Below are 26,180 nucleotides of genomic sequence, written 5' to 3'. Positions count from 1 at the left end.
CCTTTATGTATATCCTTAACACAGTTTTCCCATTAACGCTTACAGCTCTTGCAAATTTTAAGCTATCTTCTGTAACCCTGACACATTTAACATTGACGTCTATAGTATTAATGAAAAAGATCAAGGCCATCAAGTAAAAATATCTAACTTCTGCCTTGGACATTTACAAACCTAGTTCCTTCTCCACCTGTCCTTCCATGTAGTCTCCAATGAAGAGGTATGCTTATTTATCACTTCAGTTCAGTTGCTCCGTCATGTCCAACTCTTTGTGACCCCATGGACTACAATACTCCATGCTTTCCTGTCCATCACCAACTGCCGGACCTTGCTCAAACTCATGTCCATCGAGTGGGTGATGCCAACCAACCATCTCAGCCTCTGTCGTCCCCTTCTCCTCCTGCCTTCAATCTTTCCCAGCATCAGGGTCTTTTCCAATTAGTCAGTTCACATCAGGTGGCCAAAATATTGGAGTTTCAGCTTCAGCATCAGTCCTTCCAATGAATATTCAGGACTGATTTCCTTTAGGATGGACTGGTTGGATCTCCTTGCAGTCCAAGGGACTCTCAAGAGTCTTCTCCAACACCACAGTTCAAAAGCATCAGTTCTTCAGTGCTCAGCTTTCTTTATAGTCCAACTCTCACATCCATAGATGATTACTGGAAAAACCACAGCTTTGACTATATGTGGAACTTTGTCGGCAAAGTAATGTTTCTGCTTTTTAATATGCTGTTTAGGTTGGTCATCGATTTTCTTCTATGGAGCAAGGATTTAATTTTCTTCTTAAAGGAGCAAGCATCTTTTAATTTCCCGGCTTCAGTCACCATTTGCAGTGATTTTGGAGCCCAAGAAAATAAGGTCTCTCACTGTTTCCATTCTTTCTCCATCTATTTGCCATGAAGTGATGGGACCAGATGCCATGGTCTTAGTTTTTCACATGTTGAGTTTTAAGACAGTTTTTTCACTGTCCTCTTTCATTTTCATCAAGAGCCTCTTTAGTTCCTCTTTGCTTTCTGCTGTAAGGGTGGTTCTTGGTTATACCTCAAGCTAAATGTTTTCATTTGGATGGAAGTCTTTATCCCTCTTTTCTCCTAAGGAGTCATTCTACAAAACACCCACTATTTCTTTCAAATCTTTAATCTTCTTTAAAATTTATTTATTTTTAATTGAATAACAACTGCTTTACAGTATTGTATTGGGCTTCTGTCATATATCAATATTGATCAGCCATGGGTATACATATGCCCCCTCCTTCTTGAACCTCCCTCCCACCTCCTACCTCCCACCCATCTCACCACTCTATGTTGTTACAGAGCCCCAATTTGAGTTCTCTGAGTCATATAGCTAATTCCCATTGGCTATCTATTTTAAATTCCTATTGGCTATCCATGGGGTCACAAAGAATCGTACACGACTGAGCAACTGAACTGATCTTTTTTACATATGGTAGTATATACGTTTCCATGTTACTCTCTACTTTCATCCCACCCTCTCCTTCCCCCTCCCATCCAATGTCCATAAGTTTGTCTCTACATCTGCATTTCTTTTCCTTCCCTGCAAATAGGTTCATCAGTGCCATCTTTCTAGATTCCATATATATGTGATAATATATGACATCGTTTTTCTCTTTCTGACTTACTTAACTCTGTATAATAGGCTCTAGGTTCATCCACCTCATTAGAACTGACTCAAATGTGTTTTGTTTTTTTTTTTATGGCTGAGTAATATTCTATTGTATATACACACCACAGCTTCTTTATCCATTCATCTGTCAATGGATATCTAGGTTGTTCCATATCCTACCTATTGTAAATAGTGCTGCAATGAATATTGGGGTACATATGACTTTTTCAGTTTTGGTTCCTCAAGGTATATGCTTGGCAGTGCGATTGCTGGGTCATATGGTAGTTTTATTCCTATTTTTTAAAGGAATCTCCATACTGTCTTCTATAGTGATTGTATCAAATTACTTTCCTACCAACTTTGCAAGAGGGTTCCCTTTTCTCCATATCCTCTCCAGCATTTATTGTTTGTAGATTTTTTTGATGATGGCCATTCTGACCAGTGTGAGGTGATATCTTATTATAGTTTTGATTTACACAAATCTTCTTTTTTAAAACTTTTTTTGCATGAAAGATTCTTTAAATCTATAGTGCTTTATAATTTTCACAAGTTTCAGACAAATGATTTCATATAATTTCATAACCCTCTTAAAAAATTTCCTACCTACAAAACACTTTGTTGTAGTGGACTTTGTACAAATTTGTGTTGAATGATCATAAAGTTAATTTCCCAAATGATAAATAAGTAATTTGGATTTCCTTTAAAGGCCTATAAAGGCTATCTTCAAATTTCAAAACTCTCAGGAGAAATCATTCTGGATTTGTACTCAGTGTCACTTTTTTTTTTGTTGTTTTGTTTTGTTTTTTGGCTTTTACATAATGTGTGACAGGCTATATGAGTCATAATGAAATCTTGATAAACATAGTAAATTCAACCTATGAAGAAACAGGAATCCAAAGGCAGTATTTGAGTTTGTACCAAGAACAAATCTTGGTATAAATGCATTTCAACCATTAAAAAAAATAAAGCATCTCCAAAAGAAAAATGAGGATAAACTCCTACTGTAAGTTCTGTTTCATAGAAAGACAAAGTAAGAAGTGTTGGATTCAGCACCAGAAAACAAACATCAGTCTGACATCAAGACAGCTGACACTGAAGATGATGAGCCCATCAGTTTGCTTATTTAACAATCATCCATTAAACTTTGTTAACTTTTTGAGTCTTTCCTTTACCTTTCCTACCTACTCCTCTCTTTACCCCTCTTCCCTAGTTTCTTCCTAACCACTACTTTGTTCTCTACATCTGTGAGTCTGCTAGTTTTTTGTTATATTCACTAGTTTGTTGTATTTTTTAGATTCCACATGCAAGTGATATCATACAGTACTTTTATTTCTCTGTATGACTCATTTTAATTAGCATAATGCCCTCCAAAGTCCATCCATGATGCTGCAAATGACAAAGTTTCACTGCTTTTTACAGCTGAGTAGTATTCCACTCTATATCTATTTATATATACAACATCCTTTTTATCCCATCTATTGATGGACGCTTAGGTTGCTTCCACACCTTGGCAGCTGTAAATAATGCTGCTATGAACACGGGGGTGCATTGTATGTTTCTAAATTAATGTTTTTGTTTTTTCTCAGATATATACCCAAAAAGAAACTGAAAAAGAAACATAACAAATACTGGCCAAGGATATGGAGAAAAGGGAACCATCCTACTTGCTTGTGGGAATATAAAATGGTGCAGCCAGAGTGAAAAAGAGTATGGAGATTTCTCAAAACCTAAAAATAGATCAACCTCATCTTCTTAATGTTCTAAAATACCACCAGTTCTAGGAATTTTCCTTTGCCCAGCATGGGTAAGTTTCCCTTGTAGCAGTTATCATACTATGTGTGTGTGTTAAGTCACTTCAGTCATGTCTGACTCTTTGTGACCATGAACTGTAGCTCACTAGGCTCCTCTGTCCATGGGATTCTCCAGGCAAGAATATTGGAGTGGTTACAATCCCCTCCTCCAGGAGATCTTCCCAACCCAGGGACCTAAACCTTATCTTTTACATCTCCTGCATTGTCCAGCAGGTCCTTTACCACTAGTGCTACCTGGGAAGCCCATATCATACTATACTGTCATCACTGATTTTATTTTCTATAAAAGAAGGGACAGCAAACACATCTGGTCCAATATAGTACCCTCAAAACCTGGCATATTGCCTGGACCAAAGTTTGTTGACAAAAGAAGAACAAATGGATGGACCCAAATAGCTAGAGAGTAGTAATCAAAAGAAATTAAATGTATACACACCAATGTGGGATAATAAGACTTGAATAGCAACCTCCTTGAGGGTAAAACTCATATTTTATGTGCCTTTGTTATCAGCTCAGTGTCTCACATAGTTTACAGCATATTGTTAGGTATTTGATAAATATTTGTTATTCTCTTAACACACAAAGTCTCAGTGAGGCTGTTTGGCTTATAACAGCACTAGATCACTAAATAAATATAAGTCCTTGCATCCACCTCTTACCAAAGAACAGAAATGTGCAAATGCCTTTTTTTCTTATAAAAGATTAAAAGTTGCATTGCATTCGATATTACTCCCTCTACCTGAATGCCCACTGTTCTCTCTAGCAAACTCCTATTCAGTCCCTAAAATTCATCCTTAAATATTGCCTATTCCTGGAAGCCTATCTTGTTAAGCTCTTTTTCCTCTGTGGCCTGTGATGTCTAGTCTTCCTTGAAATATTTAATGATTTGATATAATCATTTGTTTCACTTTGAAGGCAGATATGATTGCCTAGTTACTCCTGTGTCCCTAATTCCTTAGCATTATGTATGGAATATGTGTTTCTTGATGAAAAGAGATTTATGCCATGTTCAACTTATTCTTCCTTCTTATACAAGAATATATCAGGGTTTTGATAAATCTCACCCTACTGAATTCTCCTTAGCCTCCAACTTTAAAATGAGGATATTTTTACCTTTGGGAGAACTTGTGGCCCATGGATATCCATTCCTTCTCTATCAGGATCTTTATTTTATAGAAAAAGAAAACTTTGCATTAGAAAAATCATAAAATTAATTAATCATACCTATAAAGTATCAAAACACTTTGCTGAAGTGGACTTTGTACAAATTTGTGTTGAATGATCATAAATTTAATTTCCCAAATGATAAATAAGTAATTTAGATTTCCTTTAAAGACCTATAAAGGCTATCTTCAAATTTCAAAGCTCTCAGGAGAAATCATTCTGGATTTGTACTCAGTGTCACTTTTTTTTTGTTTGTTTTGTTTTGTTTTTTTTGCTTTTACATAATGTGTGACAGGCTATATAAGTCATAACAAAATCTTGATAAACATAGTAAATTCAACCTATGAAGAAACAGGAATCCAAAGGCAGTATTTGAGTTTGTACCAAGAACAAATCTTGGTATAAATGCATTTCAACCATTAAAAAAAAAAATAAAGCATTTCCAAAAGAAAAATGAGGATAAACTCCTACTGTAAGTTCTGTTTCATAGAAAGACAAAGTAAGAAGTGTTGGATTCAGCACCAGAAAACAAACATCAGTCTGACATCAAGACAGCTGACACTGAAGATGATGAGCCCATCAGTTTGCTTATTTAACAATCATCCATTAAACTTTATTAACTTTTTGAGTCTTTCCTTTACCTCACACCAACCAGCCTATTATATCCAACTTATCTTCTCATGGGGAAGAAACTATGTTGAGTGTGCAATGGAAAGTATGTAGACTGTAAATGCCTACTTTAGTGAAAGAAGGTAAACTGAAAATGAGAGCTGTTTTTGTAGACCTTTTTCTTATAGAAAACAAGTTGGTTGAGAGTTATATTTGATCTATTCATAATCACCCACTTGTGCAAGGTAAAATCCAATCACTGCTCTCTTACCATGAGTCCTTTGAATGTCCTATAAAATGGATCTAGGAGGATGCTGGCCACAGAGCAAACTTGTGCTGTGCGGTCCCACCCATCAGAACAATGGACTAAGACATTGGTCTTTTCTACCTTCACTGCCTGTAAAGACAAGAGGCAAAAAGTACCATAAACAACTTTTACATAGCATGCTGGGTTAATTATATATGGTTACCATCAATACAGCAGAGAACTTGGTCTTAACTGGGCTACATTAATTTCTTCTCATAATATTGGTATCCTATATGAGGAATGACCCTGGAAAAGGAAATGGCAACCCACTCCACTATTCTCTGTCCATAGGATTGCCTGGAGAATCAGAGGAGCCTGATAGGCTATATAGTCCATAGGGTTGTGAAGAGTAAGACACAACTGAGCATGCACACATGGGGAATGAAAAAGAAAATAAAGATATGTAACAGAAGGTGAGCTTACCTAATAGGAAAAGAAAACCAAAACCAGCACATGATATGGGTAAAAAGAAAAACAAAAGAAGATCTACATTTATAGAACTTCTGAAGAAGACATGGATCAATTATTACAGCGAGGAGTGAGCAAGAGGAAGAATTCATGCTAAAAAACAAGACAGTTCTGCATCTCAGTCCCAGACCTGACAGTAATTTGCTTCGGAATCTTTAGCCATTTAGTCTTACTAATATAAATACTTTTAACTTAAGGTGGAGAGGTTTACCTGTCTTAGGTAAGTTTCTATATAATCAAAATGATGTAAAAATATGGGCAGTTACTCAACCTGGGCAATTTTGGCAATGGGAGCTATTGAGCATTCACTTATTCATTCTAGCACTTAATTATGTATCCCTCTATGTCTTGTATATGCTAAGGATTAGAGATACAAAGATGAGACTCAGTTTCTGCCTTCAATGAGCAAACTATTCAGGATTACCAAAGGTAAAGAAATACAATGCAGTGGAAAAACTGATGCTATAGGGTAATGTAGCTTTTTGTAGGAGCCAGGGAAGCTTGAGCCTTGAAGAAAATGTAGGATTTTCTCAGGTGAGGAAGAAGGGCATTTATTCACACATTCATTCATCTACTCACCTAGCCAATAACTACTGAGTGACTATACAAGATGCATTATAGTGTGCACTGGGGATACAAAAAAGACAAACATTTAAATGAATGACTATAAACCAATGATAACTAAAACAATGAAAGGTAACATCAGATAAAACAAAGGCATATAATAACTAAAGAAGAGGAGACAACTAAAGTGGGCCTTGTCAGATGAGTAGACATTTGTCAATAGACCAGGAGGAATGGATATTCCAGGCAGGGGGCATAATCTGACAATATTTACAAGGGCAAGGAGGCATGGCATAGGTGAGGAATTATTAACTAGCCTGGTGGTTGAGGCTACACTAGAAGTGAGGGAGTGAGGAGAGACAAGTCTGGCCAGGAGGGCAAGGTTCAGATTGACAAGTGTGCACTTTATCTGGTGGCAATAGGGAGTCACTGGAGTTTTAAAAGCAGAGAAGTGCCATGATCAGATGTACTCACTATGGTGACAATAAGGAGAATAAGAGGGCATAAATTTGGATTTAGAAAGATCAGTCAAAGAGCCACTAAAATTGTGAAAGGTAATAAGCACCTGAATAAAGGTGGTAGCAGTGGGGCTGAAAAGGAGAAGAGAGATGTTAAGAATAAAAATCTAATAGGACATAGTGTGAGAAGAGATGTGGGATGAAGGAGAGGGAAAAGTAAAAAATGACTCTTAAATGCGTCATTTAGTAATGACTAAGTGGATGACAATACCATTAGCCTGAACAATAAACACAGAGGAAGAAACAAGTTTTAGTTAGTGTTCAGAGTAAGTAAGACTTCATTTGAGGCCATGGAGAGTCTGAGGTAGTTGGGGGATGTTCAATGGGGCATTCAGTGGACAACTGTATATGTGGGTCTGGAGTTTAGGAGAATGAGGAAACTGAGCCAGAGTATAGATGTGACCACAATATGAGTAGAGATCGTAAGTGAAACTGCATGACTGGTGCTGTCCATGCAGAGACCACAGTGAGAAAAGGAAAGACCTTAAAAAGCAGTAACTTTTAAGGGGAAAGTAGAGGAAGGAGAGAGCTATTAAAGGAGTCAGCTTGTGAAAAAGCCTGAAAGGTAGAAAAAGAACCGGGAAATAGTAGTTGGATTAAGGCCAGGACTACAAAAATGGTTCAAAGAGAATGGGGATAACAATGTCAAATGTAGCAGAGTGGTGAAAACAGAACAAAGGTTAAAGAGTGACCTTGAAATCGACAAGTTAGGGGTCATTTGAGACCTGAGCAAGAAAGTAAAAAGTGAAAGTGAAGTAGCTCAGTCATGTCCGACTCTTAGCGACCTCATGGAGTGCAGCCTACCAGGCTCCTCCATCCATGGGATTTTCCAGGCAAGAGTACTGGAGTGGGGTGCCATTGCCTTCTCCGTAGCAGCAGAGAGCTCAGCAAGAAGAGTACTAATGGTATGGAAGGAAACTGGATTATAGTGAACTGAAGAGTGAAGGGATGTGAGGAAGTGCGAATAAGGAAGGTCAATTACTTTCAAGAAAGCTCTAAGCAAGAGGAAAGAGAACAGTAAATATAAGAAGATAAGAAAAATTCTTTTCTTAGGAATAAGAAAGTATTAAGTTGACTTCCCTGGTGGCCGAGTGGTTAAGAATCCACCTGTCAATGCAGAGGACATGGGTTCAATGCCTGGTGTGGGAAGATTCCACATGCTGTGGGGCAATAAAAACTGTGTTTCACAACTACTGAAGCCTGCGTGTGTGCCCTAGAGCCTGTTCTGCACAAGAGAAGTCACCACAATGAGAAGCCTGTGCACTGCAACTAGAGAGTAGTCCCCTCTCACTGCAACTAGAGAAAATCCTCACAGCAACAAAGACCCAGTGTAGCTCCCCCTGCCCCCCCCAAAAAAGTGCCGAGCATATTTCTGAGGGATGAAGCCAGTGAAAGGAAAAGGTTAAAAATGTAAGAGAGGTGGGAAAAAGAAAATATAGGGGGAAAAGTTTCCTTGAAGAAGGAGGGGATGGAATTAAGAATATAGGTATGAGGCACCATTTCCTCTAAGATAGCAAGGAAGGAGAAAAAATAGTTGCATGGGAAGATGAGAGATTACCTTTATTTTTCTATAAAGATGAAGATAAGTCTGAATATGTGCTTATAGAGAGGAAAGTAACAGTGCTATAGCCAGCTTGAAAGTAAAATACATATTAGAAATATCTGCTTGGTGGAACAGGGCTGGGACCCAACCAATGTTATACACCATAAACTCAATACCAATTAACATGGCTATGGGATTTACTCCTTTGTAGCACTGTTTAGTAGTCAGGATATAAAAGCAGAGAAAGCAGAGAATGAATGAGATTATCAGGGTAGGTAGAATGGAAGGATAAAGAGGCAAGGTGGAATGGATGAGGTGCTACACGACTAGGTCTTGGCTCCATAGGGAAGAAAGTAGGAAAAGGTGGAAAAAATGGAGTTAAAAGTGCAGAGGTCTTCATGGGACAGAAAAACCAGGTTAGCTGGAGTAAAAGTGTGAGAACTGGGGTATAAAAGTTCAAAGAACTATATCAGTGCTGAGTGTTTTATAGGTTTGTACATGGACATTCAAATCTCCAAGGATTGAGAGGAAGAATCAGGATGGAAAGGAAGTCACCTACCTAAAATGGTTTCCAAAGTACTTAAAGGAGAAAAGAGAGCCACTAGGAGAGGTATCGGAGAAGGCAATGGCACCCCACTCCAGTACTCTTGCCTGGAAAATCCCATGGACGGAGGAGCCTGGTAGGCTGCAGTCCATGGAGTCGCAAAGAGTCGGACACGACTAAGCGACTTCACTTTCACTTTTCACTTTCATCAGTTGGAGAAGGAAATGCCAACCCACTCCAGTGTTCTTGCCTGGAGAAGTGTCAGGGACGGGGGAGCCTGGTGAGCTGCCGTCTATGGGGTCGCACAGAGTCGGACATGACTGAAGCGACTTAGCAGCAGCAGCAGCAGCAGGAAAGGTATAGAGTAGCATAGCTAATTGAAATAGACCTAAAAAGAGGAACGAGTTTTGTAAAAAGCAAGGGTAATATTGAACCTGCCATGGACTGTGAGGTTCAGGGGTGTGGGAAAATGAGTAACCTCTGTAATAGACAGTACCAAAAAAAAAAAAAAAAATGATATTCCTAGAAAAATAGTTAGGTTGCAAGACAAGAGTTACAGAAATCTGGAAGAAAGTTCTCAACCTTTTAAACTTCCCAGTTAACCAAATACTTCAGGTAGTATCAGAGGCCTAATAGTAGCAGCTACACTCTTTCCTTAGGGCTCCACATGGAGTGAAAAGTCACTGGTAGATAGGAAAAGATGTTCAATTTCACTAATAATTAAAGAAGTGCAAATAAAAACAGGACATAAAATGCATCACCTATCACATGAGCAAAAATTAAAAAGACTGATGATAACCATTGCTGGCTATGTAGAGAAAGAGGCATTGTTGGTGGGAATGGAAACTGGTGTAACCTAGTTGAAGAACAATTTGACCACATCTAGTAAAGACTGAAATATTCATACTCTTCAACTGAAAATCCACTTTTAAGAATGCCAACACATATAAAGAAATATGCAACAATGTCTGCATTTGTAAAAAATGTGAATAACTGAATTGTCTATTAACAGGGACCAATATTTTAAGCCAGAGGCTATAAATCTCATCTCCAACTGAGAAAATGGCAGAAGAGAGGTGAAAAGTGATTATCTCCTTTCTTCACTTCCACCAAATAATAGGGGTGGGGTGAAGAGAGCATGTTCTCATGTAGGAATATGTAAACAAAATTTCAAAATGAGAAAATGTACACTCCAAATTTCTTTTATTAACATAACCTAATAAATGAAATTCAAATATTCACTTAATGGAATATTATATAGTCACTGAAAAAAAATGAGGTAATACTGATTGAACTGACCTAGAAAATATTTATCATATATTAAGTATAAAAAGTTAGTTGCAGAAAAATATGCACAACATAATCTTACTTTTACAAAGTAGTAATAATAATATATATAGTGTTATAATTCTTTACCAAGTGAGATATCAGGGAAGCCCTATATATAATTATATATGCTGAAAATCTAGACCTGTACTGTGCCATATGGTAGTCACTAGCCGCAAGTGGCTATTTAAACTGATCAAAATTGAATAAAATTTTAAATTCCTTACTCTCACTAGCCACATTTCAAGTATACAACTCCCACATGTGGCTAGTGGCTATTGTATTTGTACAGATCCAGAACATTTCCAACATCACATGAATTGGGAAGCACCCTCTCACTCAGTCATGTCCGACTCTTTACGACTCCAGGCTCCTCTGTCTATGGAATATTCCAGGCAAGAATACTGGAGTGGGTTGCCATTTCCTGCTCCAGGGGATCTTCTCAACCCAGGGATTGAACACAGGTCTCCTGCAATGCAGGCAGATTCTTTATCTTCTGGGCCAAAAGGGAAGCCATCAACACAGGAAGTTCAAGTAGTGCTGATCTAGAGGCATACATTAAACTATTAATAGTGATGTATATGTTGTGGGGGCAAACTACAGGGAATATATACATTTTATGTTATATACTTCGAATTGTTTACTTCTACAATGTACATGTATAACTTTTATAATGAGAAACATAAATAAAGATAATGAGAGACAAAGAGAGAGGGAGGGATACTATAGTGTTTTTGAGGACAAGATTTCATGATTGCCAGGGTCTTATGGGCAATGGGGAGTCATTGCAGGATTTTGAGTTTAAAGTGACATTATCATATTTGCTCAAGAAAGATGACTTTAGAATCAATTTGGTGGCCAAACTGGGGAGCAACTATTAGGGACAAGTAAACCAGTCAGAAAGTTATTATAGTACGTAAGGCAGAGGCTGGAAAGAAAGGATAGATTTGAGAAACACTTGAGGATAGCTGACAGGATGAGGCAATTACCAGATGGAGGGGAAGCGAGAAAATTCAAGGCTGACTTTTTCAAGCTGGGGATATATAGGTGTTATGGAGATGGGAAACACAGGATAACTGTACAAACGCGAGCCTATTTTTTTTTTTCATCCATTCATTTTAAATCACAAATGTTTATGAGGTTGTACTATCTACCAAATCTATTCCTCTTCTCCATTCTCACTCTCTTTGGTCTCATGAAGTCAGTTTCAGAAAGGAAATACAAATGTATGAGTATAGTACATGCAAAAAAGGAACAGTATAAAGAATGGCTAGAATAATGGGTTTGAAATGACCTGGGGGGGGCGGTCACACAGTAAGCACTAATAATATATTATAATGAAAAATGTAAGCAGTAGGACTAGGAAATTGAAAAATATTAGGGTTAGATATTTAAGATAGTTAAATACACACATTCTTTTAAAAACCTTTTAAGGCAGAGGCTATAAATCTCATCTTCAACTGAGAAAATGGCAAAAGAGTGGTGAAAGTGATTCTCTCCTTTTCTTCACTTCTAACAAATAATTGGGGTGGGGTGAAGAGAGGAAGTTCTCATGCAGGAATATATAAACAAAATTTCAAAATGAGAAAACGTACACTCCAAATTTCTTCTTTTTTTAACATCACCTAATAAATGATACAGAAGCCAGGGTTCTGAAAGTAAGAAAGTAAGTGACTCAGCATAAATGAGTGATGAAGTCTACTTAGACTGTATTCAGAGGTAGAACTATACAAAAACATCAGAAAGGTCAGCTTTATACTCAGGGCTCTGAAAACCCATAGAAACAAACTGCATTTATTTTATACCCAGTCTTACTTCCACTTGGTATCTTAGAATCAACACAAAAATACATCAGAGTATTTGAGTTAGAAGGATCATGAGATATTATTTAAGTTATTATTTAAGATATTATTTAAGTTTTTAACCAGAGATATACTGTATACTCTCTGAAATTAAGGCCTATATTCTGTATGCATAGCTATATGTATATTTTTCCAGGGGAAAGGGTCAATGATATTGTCAAAGAGTTCAGTACCCCCCCCCCAAAAAAAAGTTATGTCATTAGATTCTAGTCTAACAACCTTGCTTTACAGAGGATGAAACTTAGAGAAGGAAAGAGATTTGCCAAGGGCACACATTAAATTAGTGGTAGACATAAATCTAGAAACCAGGTATCTTTTTCTTATATTCTTTCCATGATACACTGCTACTTTAAGAGATCCCATAATTAAGTCAGTGCAAGTTCTTAAAAGCCCTGATTATTACCTTTGCAATGAAAATTCCAGCATCCATAATAGCTTTAATGTGTCTCAACCACCCTGAGCTCTCCAGGCCTCTAAGAAATTCACTCATTGTTGGAGTTTTCAATTCACAAACTAAGGTAGAAAAGGAAGCAGAAATTGAAATTCACAATTACCTCAGTTTATTCAACAAGAAAGGAGACAAAGTGGATTCCCATTTTGTAAATGAGGAAACTGAGGCACAGAAAGGTTAAATAATTAGTTGGAAATCACACAGTGAATCAGGGACAGTACTAGAGCTAGAGTCTACCATATCTCCTAGTTTGGGTTTGCTTTCTCAAGTCCATAGAATCCATCCCCAAGACCACAGAAATCTCGAAAGAAGAGAGACAGAAGACTGAGTTAGTATCCATAGGAAAATACTCACATCTCCTGCTATTAGAAAACACATCTGATTCCCATTCTAACTCCTCCTACTCATCCTAACTCTGTAGCCCTTAACATCTGTCTCTACTTCCACATCACCACCTACTCCCTTGCAGTTCTGTGCTGTCTCAACAGTTGAAAAAATTATGTTAATTTTCATGCATTTTGCACTGGGCAATCTTTTGCCTCAAAAAAATCTGCAAAAGGTTCTCTTCTCCTACTATATAATATTCTGGGACAAAAAAGAAAGGAGGAAGAGACCTAAGGAAGAGGAATCCTAATACCCTAAAAGGGCTGCAGACTGAGGAGACAAGATCTGATAAGGGTCATGTGAAGGAGAGGTCCTGGCAGACCGTATAAGTAAAAAATTGAGAAGAGGAAGAACAGGGAGTTCACTTAAGGAAGGCAGGTTTTCCCTAATGTGTGCCTGAGATGACATATCACATCATGGAATCCTGGATAGTGGCTCTGGGAGAAATGTTCTAGACTCAAGAGTCCTGTGAGGCCCTGATCTCACCTTGCCCCCATTCTGATACCAATTATTTTGCAGCTATGACAGCTGACCCAAATTGCTTGATAGCAGCTTTATTCCTTTGAAGTCTAAATTCACCCCCTTTATCAGCACAGTGATGAAACTGGACTGACTCTTTACAGCAGATTAAATGAGGAAGATGAAATAAATCCCAAATTCACTTATATTTGTGTTGATCTACCCACCTCTACATAGCAATCTCTATAATTTTATACAGATACATTATTTCCCAGATGGACTCCACAGAGTTATGAAATTAAACACTGTAGTTCCTTTGTCAGACCAACACTGCTATAATTCAGTACTATCTATGCAAACTGGATTCACATTATAGTCAAAAATGTTATCACCTATTGATTCTGCTCTGCTGGTTGCTTTTATATTTTACCCCAAAATCAGACATACTTTTTCCTTACATAATTATGCGATCTGTTTAGACTCTGGCCTAGCCCAGGTGAAATCCCTGTACCTTCCAAGAGTTTCTGCAGGCTGCTCCGCATCACATGGATGTTCTCAATGCTCATGAACCTGAAGCGAATGTTGGCATAGTTGTCTTCATTTTCATACCCCTTCCCAGCTGCTCGGTTGGCCAAGGCATTTAACTGTAATATTGAGAACATAAGAGAGCAGACAGAGCAGATGATGAAAGAACATGGTTTGTCAATCTCAATGCTTCATTGTAAACAGTTTTAAATCTTACCCATTTAAAAAGAAGTCAGATCAGATATAGCACATTCTGGAATGAAGAGAATTTCATTGGCATTTAGACAAGGTATTTTAAGTAACAGAATAGTAAAGGGAAAGATAAGGAGATTTAGTATTTTTATTATATTATTAAAACTCAGCTTAAGAGATTGATTGAAGGATATGGCAGCTATGAGGATGTCCGATCTGAAGAACTAAAATAATAATTTTGAGTTTCCTATTACAAACAAATGTTTTCTCACCTGAAAGGGCTTTATATTGAGAAAAAAGTCTTTATAATTGAGAAGTTCAAAAGTATTTACAACTGAGAAGCTCTAGAAAGAAGTCTAAGAACTTCAGAGCCAGTTAATTATAAAGAACTACTGTAGAAAAATGTCTAAAACATGACTTCATGAGATACATGACTTTCACTCATTGATAAAATTGAAATGGAGCTACCAAGGGACATTTTAACACTATATTCAGCTGTTATAATCAGAACACTTGTAGGTCATATGAAGAATGTTGGGTGGGGTAGAGAGTAAATGAGACTTGCAGAGCTGCTAAGTCACTTCAGTCGTGTCCGACTCTATGCGACCCCATAGAGGGCAGCCTACCAGGCCCCCCCGTCCCTGGGATTCTCCAGGCAAGAACACTGGAGTGGGTTGCCATTTCCTTCTCCAATGCATGAAAGTGAAAAGTGAAAGTGAAGTCGCTCAGTCATGTCTGACTTTTAGCAACCCCATGGACTGCAGACTACCAGGCTCCTCTGTCCATGGGATTTTCCAGGCAAGAGTACTGGAGTGGGTTGCCATTGCCTTCTCCGAGACTTGCAGAGAGGAGACATTAATCAAAAAACTAGAGAGCAGCCAAAATACCTTCTATAATGATGACCATTTTACTAATGTTGTCTGGGCCTATTTTCTAATCTCCAATTACTGTGCATTTCAGAAGGTAGGAGGAGCATGTATATGGATAGGGTGTAGTTTCTGTAGTAATAAAAATTTAAGAATGCCATTGAAACCTCAAAAACACAAACTATTCACATTAACACATGCAGGAAAAAAATCTACAAGTTAACATATTCTACTTAGAATGCAAGATATTTGTTAAAGGGGAAAATGATGGTAATTCTGATTTCTTATCACACAATGTCACTGAGCTTTCATTAAATTAATGACAAACATCAAAGGGACACCTCAGGAGGTGTAAGCAACAACCACCTAGTAACAAGAAAGTTTATTATGATTGATGGATGCATCCACAAATTAAACAATAATTATAGCAGTCCCTACCCAAGTTTGGGTAGCAGCAGAAAGGCCAGCTACTACAGATAGCTAGCTACATCATACCACTACACAGTCTCTGGGAATAGGTCTGGCATATCTGAGAAACTGCTACATAAAAGCAACCTAATGTTCAAGTAGGAAAGAATATATAATATTTGCTGAGCCCCCAGTATGTGTGTACTAGATACTGTGCTAGATTCTTCACATATATTATCTCATTTAATCCTCAACAAGAGCCACTAAAGATGGGTACTTTTATTATCCCCATAAGAAGATGAGTTCAGAGTGGTGAACCAATTTCAACCAGAATCATATGGATAAAAGCTGAAGGCAAGGTCTGAACCCAGATTTGATCAACTCGTAAGGATGGAACTTTGTCACTACAATACAGTTTCTAATAAAAGTATTGATCTAGCCATCCAGAAGAGGAGTATTGCTAGATATTTGTACATTCTCTGAGAGAGGAAAAATTGACCTACTAAAAAGGACTTTTGAGGAACTCCCTTGGTGTTCCAGTGGCTAAGACTCCATGCTCCCAAAGCAGGGGGCCCAGATTCAATCCCAGGTCAAGGAACTAGATTCCACATGCCACAACTAATAATTTGCATGCCACAACTAAAGATTCCTGGAGAAGGAAATGGCAACCCACTTCAGTATTCTTGCCTGGAAAATCCTATGGACTGAGGAGCCTGACAGGCTACAGTCTAGGGGGTCAGAAAGAGTCGGACATGACTGAGCATACACACACACACACACACTAAAGATTCCACATGTATCAACAAAGGTCGAAGATCCCACATGCCACAACTAAGATTTGGTACAGCAAGATAAATAAATAAAATACACTTAAAAAAAAGATGGATTTTTTGATCTTTCATTTGGACAAAGGGCACCAATTCTTTAGTTTTTTTCAAAAGCTTGGTACTTCTCTTTACCATTTTAAGATTAATAATGGTGAAAGACACAGATTTGATTAAACTCTTTCTAATCCCTGAATGTCAAATGCAGTTTTAGTTGAAGTAAGACAGCAAACTTCTGAGAAACTGAAGGATGGTTGTTGTTGTTCAGTTGCCCAGTCGTGTCCCACTCTTTGCTATGCCAGACCTCCCTATTCTTCACTATCTCCCAGAGTTTGCCCAAGTTCATGCCCATTGCATCGGCGATGCCATCCAGCCATCTCATCCTCTGATGCCCTCTTATCCTTCTGCCTTCAATCCTTCCCAGCATCAAAAGCTTTTCCAATGAGTTGGATGCTTGCATCAGGTGATCAAAACACTGGAGCTTAAGCTTCAGTATCAGTCCTTCCAATGAGTATTCAGGGTTGATTTCCGTCAAGATTGACTGGTTTGATCACCTTGCTGGCCAAGAGACTCTCAGGAGTCTTCTCCAGCACCACAGTTCTGAGGCATAAATTCTTTGGCACTCTGCCTTCTTTAGGGTCTAGCTCTCACACCTGTACCTGACCACTAGGAAGATCATAGCCTTGACTATACAGATGTTTATTGACAGAGTGATGTCTCTGCTTTTTAACACACTGTCTAGGTTTGTCATCACCTTCCTGCCAAGAAGCAATCGTCTTCTGATTTCATGGCTGCAGTGACCATTCACAGGGATTTTAGACCCCAAGAAAAGGAAACTTGTCACTGCTTCCACCTTTTCCCCTTCTACCTGCCATGAAGTAATGGACATCAACATCTTAGGAATCAGTGAACTAAAATGGATGGGAATGGGCAAATTTAACTCAGATGAACACTGTATCTATTACTATGAGCAAGAATCCCATAGAAGAAACGGAGTAGCCCTCAAAATCAACAAAAGAGTCTGAAATACAGTACTTGGGGGCAACCTCAAAAATGACAGAATGATCTCAGTTTGTTTCCAAGACAAGTCATTCAACATCACAGTAATTCAAGTCTATGCCCCCACCACCAATGCTGAAGAAGCTTAAGTTGAATAGTTCTATCAAGACCTAGAAGACCTCCTAGAACTAACACCTATATATATATATATATATATATATATATATATATATATATATATGTTCTATTCATTACTGGGGATTGGAATCCAAAAGTAGGAAATCAAGAGATGCCTGGAGTAACAGGCAAGTTTGGCCTTGGATAACAAAATGAAGCATGGCAAGACTAACTGAATTATGAAAAGAGAATGCACTGGTCATAGCAAACACCCTCTTTCAACAACACAAGAGATGACTTTACACGTGGACATAACCAAATGGTCAATACTGAAATCAAGTTGATTATATTCTTTGTAGCTGAAGATGGAAAAGCTGTACACGGTGAGCAAAAACAAGTACTGGAGCTGACTGTGGCTTAGATCATCAGCTTCTCATAGCAAAATTCAGGCTTAAATTAAAGAAAGAGGGAGAAAGCAACAGGCCAGCCAGGTACGACTTAAATCACATCCCCTATGCTTATGGAGTGGAGGTGATGAATAGATTCAAGGGATTAGATCTAGTAAACAGTGTACCTAAAGAACTATGGACAGAGGTCTGTAATACTGTACAGGAGGCAGTGAATAAAACTATCCCAAAGAAAAAGAAAACCAAGAAAGCAAAGTGGTTTTCTGAGGAGGCTCTACAAATAGCTGAAGAAAGAAGAGAAGTGAAAAGCAAGGGAGAAAGGGAAAGGCACATCCAACTAAACACAGAGTTCCAAAGAATAGCAAGGAGAGACAAGAAGACCTTTTTCAATGAACAATGCATAAAAATAGAGGAAAATAACAGAAGAGGAAAGACTAGAGATCCCTTCAGGAAATATTAAAGGAATATTTCGCCCAAAGATGGGCAAAATAAAGGAGAGAAACGGTAGAGAACTAGTAGATGTTGAAGTGATCAAGAAGAGATGGAAAGAATACACAGAAGAACTGTACAAAAAAGATCTTAATGAACTGGATTTCTATGATTTTGTGGTCAGTCACCCAGAGCCAGACATTCTGGAGTTCACATGAAGTCAAATGGGCCTCAGGAAGTACTGCTGTTAATAAATCTAGTGGATGTGATGGAATTTCAGTAGAACTATTCAAAACCCTAAAGAATGACGCCAAAAAGGTGTTGCACTCAATATGTCAGCAGATCTGGAAGACCTAGCAGTGGCCACAGGACTGGAAAAGGTCAATCCTCATCCTAATTCCCAAGAAAGGTAGTATTAAAGAATGTTCAAACCATCAGACAATTGAACTCATCTCCCATTCTAATAAGCTCATGTTAAAATCTTGCATGCTAGGCTTCAGCATTATGCAAACCAAGAACTTGCAGCTGTCCAAGTTGGGTTTAAAAAATGCAGAGGAACCAGAGATCAAACTGTCAACATTCACTAGATCATACAGGAGGCAATAAAATTCCAGAGAGACATCTACTTCTGTTTCATTGACTATGATAAAGCCTTTGACGTTTGGATCATAACAAACTATGGAAAGCTCTTAAAGTATACGAGACCATTTTACCTATCTCCCAAGAAACCTGTATGCGGGTCAAGAGCAACAGTTAGAACCCTGTATGGAACAACTGATAAGTTCATGACTAAAATGGGAGTTCAACAGGGCTGTCTGCTGTTACCCTGTTCAGTTCAGTTCAGTTCAGTTCAGTCACTCAGTGGTGTCCAACTCTTTGTGATCCCATGAATCGCAGCACTCCATGCCTCCCTATCCATCACCAACTCCCAGAGTTCACTCAGACTCATGTCAATCAAGTCAGTGATGCCATCCAGCCATCTCATCCTCTGTCGTCCCCTTCTCCTCCTGCCCCCAATCCCTCTCAGCATCAGAGTCTTTTCCAATGAGTCAACTCTTCGCATGAGGTGGCCAAAGTACTGGAGTTTTAGCTTCAGCATCATTCCCTCCGAAGAAGTACCAGGGCTGATCTCCTTCAGAATGGACTGGTTGGATCTCCTTGCAGTCCAAGGGACTCTCAAGAGTCTTCTCCAACACCACAGTTCAAAAGCATCAGTTCTTCAGTGCTCAGCTTTCTTCACAGTCCAACTCTCACATTCATACATGACCACTGGAAAAACCATAGCCTTGACTAGACGGACCTTTGTTGGCAAAGTAATGTCTCTGCTTTTCAATATTCTGTCTAGGTTGGTCATAACTTTTCTTCCAAGAAGTAAGCATCTTTTAATTTCATGGCTGCAGTCACGATCTGCAGTGATTTTGGAGCCCCACTGTTTCCACTGTTTCCCCATTGATTTCCCATGAAGTGATGGGACCAGATGCCATGATCTTCATTTTCTGAATGTTGAGCTTTAAGCCAAATTTTTCACTCTCCACTTACACTTTCATCAAGAGGCTTTTTAGTTCCTCTTCACTTTCTGCCATAAGGGTGGTGTCAACTGCATATCTGAGGTTACTGATATTTCTACAGGCAATCTTTATTCCAGCTTGTGCTTCTTCCAGCCCAGCGTTTCTCATGATGTACTCTGCATAGAAGTTAAATAAGCAGGGTGACAATATACAGCCTTGACGTACTCCTTTTCCTATTTGGAACCAGTCTGTTGTTCCATGTCCAGTTCTAACTGTTGCTTCCTGACCTGCACACAGATTTCTCAAGAGGCAGGTCAGGTGGTCTCGTATTCTCATCTCTTTCAGAATTTTCCACAGTTTATTGTGATTCACACAGTCAAAGGCTTGGGCATAGTCAATAAAGCAGAAATAGATGTTTTTCTGGAACTCTCTTGCTTTTGCAATGATCCAGCAGATGTTGGCAATTTGATCTCTTGTTCCTCTGCCTTTTCTAAAACCATCTGGAACATCTGGAAGTTCACGGTGCACGTATTGCTGAAGCCTGGCTTGGAGAATTTTGAGCATTACTTTACTAGCATGTGAGATGAGTACAATTGTGCAGTAGTTTGAGCATTCTTTGGCATTGCCTTTCTTTGGGATTGGAAGGAAAACTGAACTTTTCCAGTCCTGTGGCCACTGCTGAGTTTTCCAAATTTGCTGGCATATTGAGTGCAGCACTTTCACTGCATCATCTTTCAGGATTTGAAATAGCGCAACTGGAATTCCATCACCTCCACTAGCTTTGTTTGTAATGATGCTTTCTAAGGCCCACTTGACTTCACATTCCAGGATGTCTGGCTCTAGGTCAGTGATCACACCATCGTGATTATCTGGGTCATGAAGATATTTTTTGTACAGTTCTTCTGTGTATTCTCGCCACCACTTCTTAATATCTTCTGCTTCTGTTAGGTCCATACCATTTCTGTCCTTTATCGAGCCCATCTTTGCATGAAATGTTCCCTTGGTAGCTCTAATTTTCTTGAAGAGAGCTCTAGTCTTTCTCATTCTGTTGTTTTCCTCTATTTCTCTGCATTGATCATTGAGGAAGGCTTTCTTATCTCTTCTTGCTATTCTTTGGAACTCTGCATTCAGATGCTTATATCTTTCCTTTTCTCCTTTACTTTTCACTTTTCTTTTCACAACTATTTGTAAGGCCTCCCCAGACAGCCATTTTGCTTTTTTGCATTTCTTTTCCATGGGGATGGTCTTGATCCCTGTCTCCTGTACAATGTCACGAATCTCCATCCATAGTTCATCAGGCACTCTATCTATCAGATCTAGTTCCTTTAATCTATTTCTCACTTCTACTGTATAATCATAAGGGATTTGATTTAGGTCATACCTGAACGGTCTAGTGGTTTTCCCTACTTTCTTCAATTTCAATTTGAATTTGGTAATAAGGAGTTCATGATCTGAGCTACAGTCAGCTCCTCGTCTTGTTTTTGTTGACTGTATAGAGCTTTTCCATCTTTGGCTGCAAAGAATATAATCAGTCTGATTTTGGTGTTGACCATCTGGTGATGTCCACGTGTAGAGTCTTCTCTTGTGTTGTTGGAAGAGGGTGTTTGCTATGTCCAGTGCATTTTCTTGGCAAAACTCTATTAGTCTTTGCCCTGCTTCATTCCATATTCACAGGTGGCTGCGACGGCGTGCAGAGCACGGCCGAGAGGAGCTACCCCACGTCTGAGGTCAGGGGCAGAAGCGGGGAGGACCCCATGACTGAGGGGCGGCGGCCGAGAGGAGCTACCCCACGTCCGAGTTCAGGGGCAGTGGCCAGGAGGAGCTACTCCACGTCTGAGGTCAGGGGCTACAGCCGATAGGAGCTACCCTGCATCCGAGGTCAGGGGCTGCAGCCGAGAGTGCCAGGCCGTGACAGCGCAGGAGCAGCTGAGAGGAGCTATTCCCACCCGAGGCCAGGGGCGGCAGCCGGGAGGAGCAACCCCACATCCAAGGAGTGGTCGCTGCATGGGCGCCGGGGGGCCTAGAGGAGCTATTCCATGTTCAAGGTCAGGAGGGGCGGGGGTGAGGAGATACCCCTCGTCCAAGGTCAGGAGCAGCGGCTGCGCTTTGCTGGAGCAGCTGTGAAGAGATACCCCATGTCCAAGGTAAGAGAAACCGAAGTAAGACAGTAGATGTTGCAAGAGGGCATCAGAGAGCAGACACACTGAAACCATAATCACAGAAAACTAGTCAATCTAATCACACTAGGACCACAGCCTTGCCTAACTCAATGAAACTAAGCCATGCCCGTGGGGCCACCCAAGACAGGCGGGTCATGGTGGAGAGGTCTGACACAATGTGGTCCACTGGAGAAGGGAATGGCAAACCACTTCAGTATTCTTGCCTTGAGAACCCCATGAACAGTATGAAAAGGCAAAATGATAGGATACTGAAAGAGGAACTCCCTAGGTCGGTAGAGGCCAAATATGCTACTGGAGATCAGTGAAGAAATAACTCCAGAAAGAATGAAGGGATGGAGCCAAAGCAAAAACAATACCCAGCTGTGGATGTGACTGGTGATAGAAGTAAGGTCCGATGCTGTAAAGAGTAATATTGCATAGGAACCTGGAATGTCAGGTCCATGAATTAAGGCAAATTGGAAGTGGTCAAACAGGAGATGGCAAGAGTGAACATTGACATTTTAGGAATCAGAGAACTAGAATGGACTGGAATGGGTGAATTTAACTCAGATGACCATTATATCTACTACTGAGGGCAAGAATCCCGTAGGAGAAATGGAGTAGCCATCATGGTCAACAAAAGAATCTGAAATGCAGTACTTGGATGCAATCTCAAAAATGACAGAATGATCTCTGTTCGTTTCCAAGGCAAACCATTCAATATCACAGTAATCCAAGTCTATGCCCCAACCAGTAATGCTGAAGAAGCTGAGGTTGAACGGTTCTATGAAGACCTATAAGACCTTTTAGATATATAACACCCCCCAAAAAAGATGTCACCCTGTTAGTTTATCCTATATGCTGAGCACATCATGAGAAATGCCAGGCTAGATGAGTTACAAGCTGGATGGGGGAAACATCAACAACCTCAGATATGTGGATGACATCACTCTAATGGCAGAAAGAAAAGAGAAACTATAAAGAGCCTTGTGATGAGGGTAAAGGAGGAGAGTAAAGAGTCACTTTAAAACTAAATGTTTAAAAAAACTAAGATCATGGCATCTGGCCCCATTACTTCAAATGGGGGGGGGTGGGGAAGCGTTCTTGATCTCTTCTGCTTCTACTATAGGTCTCTACACTTTCTGTCCTTTATTGTGGCCATCTTTGGGGCAAAATATTCCATTGACATTTCCAATTCTCCTGAAGAGATCTCTAGTCTTTCCCCTTCTGTAGTTTTCCTCTACTTTTATGTATTGTTCATTGAAGAACACCTTCTTGTCTCTCCTTGTTATTCTTTGGAACTCTGCATTTAGTTGGATGTACCTTTCCCTTTCTCCCATACTTTTCACTTCTCTTCTTTCTTCAGCTATTCGTAAAGCCTCCTTAGATAACCACTTTGCCTTCTTGCTTTCCTTCTTCTTTGGGGAAATTTTGATCACTGCCTCCTGTACAGTATTACAGACCTCTGTCCATAGTTCTTCAGGTACACTGTTTACTAGATCTAATCCCTTGAATCTATTCATCACCTTCACTGCACATTCATAGGGGATGTGATTTAAGTCATGCCTGGCTGGTCTAGTGGTTTTCCATGCTTTCATTAATTTAAGCCTGAATTTTGCTATGAGAAGCTGATGATCTGAGCCACAGTCAGCGTTAGTACTTGTTTTTGCTAATTGTCCACAGCTTCTCCATCTTCAGCTACAAAGAATGTAATCAATTTGATTTTAGTATTGACCATTTGGTTATGTCCATGTGTAAAGTCATCTCTTACATTGCTGGAAAAGGGTGTTTACTATGACTAGTCCATTCTCTTTGCAGAATTCAGTTAGCCCATATCCTGATTCATTTTGTACTCCAAGGACGGTATATGAACAAATACAGAAATTATTTTCTCTACTGATCCCAGTGAGTCAGAGAGATTGCAAAAATGGACACACATCTGTCTAAAGCCACAGTGTGGTTTCAAGCACATGCTCAACTCTGCAGTCACAACCCCTGGCTTAGGCTTCAATCTAAATCACTGACTTAGCAATCACTAGTTAGCAATGAAACCACCTAGTCAGCCACATTTCACATATCAAATTATAAGCAAAATTATTTTGTTCTGTGGCTGTGTGTGAAAAGAAAAGGCTTTAAGAAAAGGGAACCTGAAAGATGGTGGAGGAGTAGGTGGATGTGGAGTACATGTCTCTCCACATATGCATCAGGAATACACCTTCAGATACAAAAATGCATGGAGAACACCAGCTGAGAGTGGATAGAAGTTCCTGACCACTGGAAAAGAATATATAGAAGCAAGCAAAACTTGGCAGTATGAAGGAAGTAGGGGAAAAAACAGGAGTGTTACTAGGACTGGACCTGTCCTTGGCAGGTGGGGGAATTGAAGCAGGGGTCTGATCCCCACAACAGGGTAATTGTCTGAGTTGGAGGAGAAACATTTAAGGCTGTGAGTGAAACAGCTGATCTGTGGCAGCCTAAATGGAATGAGAATCAGTCCTTGCTGCAGCCATATATACTCTGAACAGGGACACAGGTACCCTAGAAGGTGCAGCGGTTAGGAGCTGGACTTTAGGGATTGTGGAGCAATCTTAGGGCGAGGGCTGCTGTTGACTGCAGAGAGACAGACCGAGGGGACATGACGGAGGAGATTGCGGTGAGAAATGACTGTGGAGGAAAGTGAGGCACCCATGGAAGCAAGGCAATACTGCTGAGTCACATGTAGGGGTTGGAGCCATCACCATAGCATCTCTCTCCCCACAAGCAAGCAACAGCAGCTGAACAATAGAGAAGCTGGCCCATCAAGCACCTGACACACTGAACTACAGAGCAGGACCACACCCAGGGTGCCCTTTTAAGTACCTGATGTGCTGATCTACAGAGTAGGACCCCAGCCAGGGTGGCCGCTCTATGTAGCTGATGCACCGAACAACAGAGAAGGACCCCAGGCAAGGGAGCCCTCTGAGTGCCTGAATAGCGAGAGCTACAGAGAAAGACTAGCCAAAGAGGCCTTCTGATCGCCAGCTACCAGAAGCTTGAAAAAAGACTCTGATAGGGCCATAACTCCACCAGCTGAGGCAGTCTGTGTCCCTGCACACTTGGTGCTGCCAGCATCCCGGCGACCTACATAGCTGTGCCACCTTCGCACTCAACCCTCACTGGGGTAGAGCTGCAACAGGCAAAAAAAAAAAAAAAAAAAAATGTCTTGCATCCATGCATGCAGGGTCGCTTCAGTTGTGTACAACTCTTTGCAACCCTGTGGGCTGTGGCCTGCCAGGCTTCTCTGTCAGGGGGTTCTTCAAGCAAGAATACTGGAGTGTATTGGCCAATACTGGTTGCCTTACCCTTCTACAGCACTACATTTCCTGCTGCCCTAGCTGCTAACTCCCCTGAGTACCTGGTGCTGCCAGAATCACTGCAACCCACGCAGCTACAAAACACCTCCGCACCTGGCCCTCACTGGGACAGATCCAAGTCCTCCAGGACAGCCTCAGGAGCAAACCTCAGTGGACGACCCACATGTAGAGGTGGAAATAAAACCACAATAGAAACCCAGGGGCAGTGTGGCTGAGGAAGAAGAACTAAAACCTTCTCACCAGCTCTCCAAGCTGCATATCAAATCCCCATGATCAACTCAGCAAACTTTCTGTGGAATATATAAAAGGACATTGAGGGCTCCCACAAAACAAAATGCACTAGTTCTCAGAGCTGTGGACACTGGACACAAGATCACATAGGTGAAGGACCAGATTAGAATCTGAGGTGCACCCACAGCAGGTCCAGAGACCAGCACAATGTTGGAGGGCATCCTCGGGAGGTGAGGTGGACTGTGACTCCCAGCATGGGAAAGGATCCTGACAGCATTGTCTAAAGAAAAATATTTATTATGCTTATGTTTTGACTTGTTCTATTGTTAATTTTGGATTTTATTTTCCATTTCTTTTTTATTCCCCTTCTGTTGTAGTTGTTGATTCTATTGAAACTATGAAAGCTAATTAAGCTTTTGAGGTTTTTTTTGCAGTCACACTTTTTATTGTTGTTATAAACCTCTGACTCTATTTTGGGCTTTTGCACTTCTGTGGAATTTTCTTTTTTTCTTTTTTTTTCTTTATTTTTTCT

The 26,180-nt window shown here is 39.9% G+C and overlaps 1 protein-coding gene across 5 annotated transcripts in view; it reads right to left on the bottom strand.

The window, feature by feature from the left end:
- The window catches only part of MTMR8 (myotubularin related protein 8), a 226,315-nt gene that overhangs the window by 123,383 nt on the left and 76,752 nt on the right, over positions 1 to 26,180 (bottom strand). For all 5 annotated transcript variants that reach the window (XM_055565467.1, XM_055565465.1, XM_055565466.1 and 2 more), the window contains 4 exons: positions 14,142 to 14,274; positions 12,740 to 12,849; positions 5,476 to 5,601; positions 4,545 to 4,594 (listed from right to left, as the gene is read on the bottom strand). In XM_055565467.1, coding sequence (XP_055421442.1) covers positions 4,545 to 4,594; positions 5,476 to 5,601; positions 12,740 to 12,849; positions 14,142 to 14,274 — 419 coding nt within the window. The remainder of the gene's footprint in view (positions 1 to 4,544; positions 4,595 to 5,475; positions 5,602 to 12,739; positions 12,850 to 14,141; positions 14,275 to 26,180) is intronic.

The sequence above is a fragment of the Bubalus kerabau genome, chromosome X, assembly GCF_029407905.1.
Source record: "Bubalus kerabau isolate K-KA32 ecotype Philippines breed swamp buffalo chromosome X, PCC_UOA_SB_1v2, whole genome shotgun sequence".
Taxonomy (NCBI): domain Eukaryota; kingdom Metazoa; phylum Chordata; class Mammalia; order Artiodactyla; family Bovidae; genus Bubalus; species Bubalus kerabau.
This window is presented reverse-complemented; position numbering and strand designations above follow the sequence as displayed.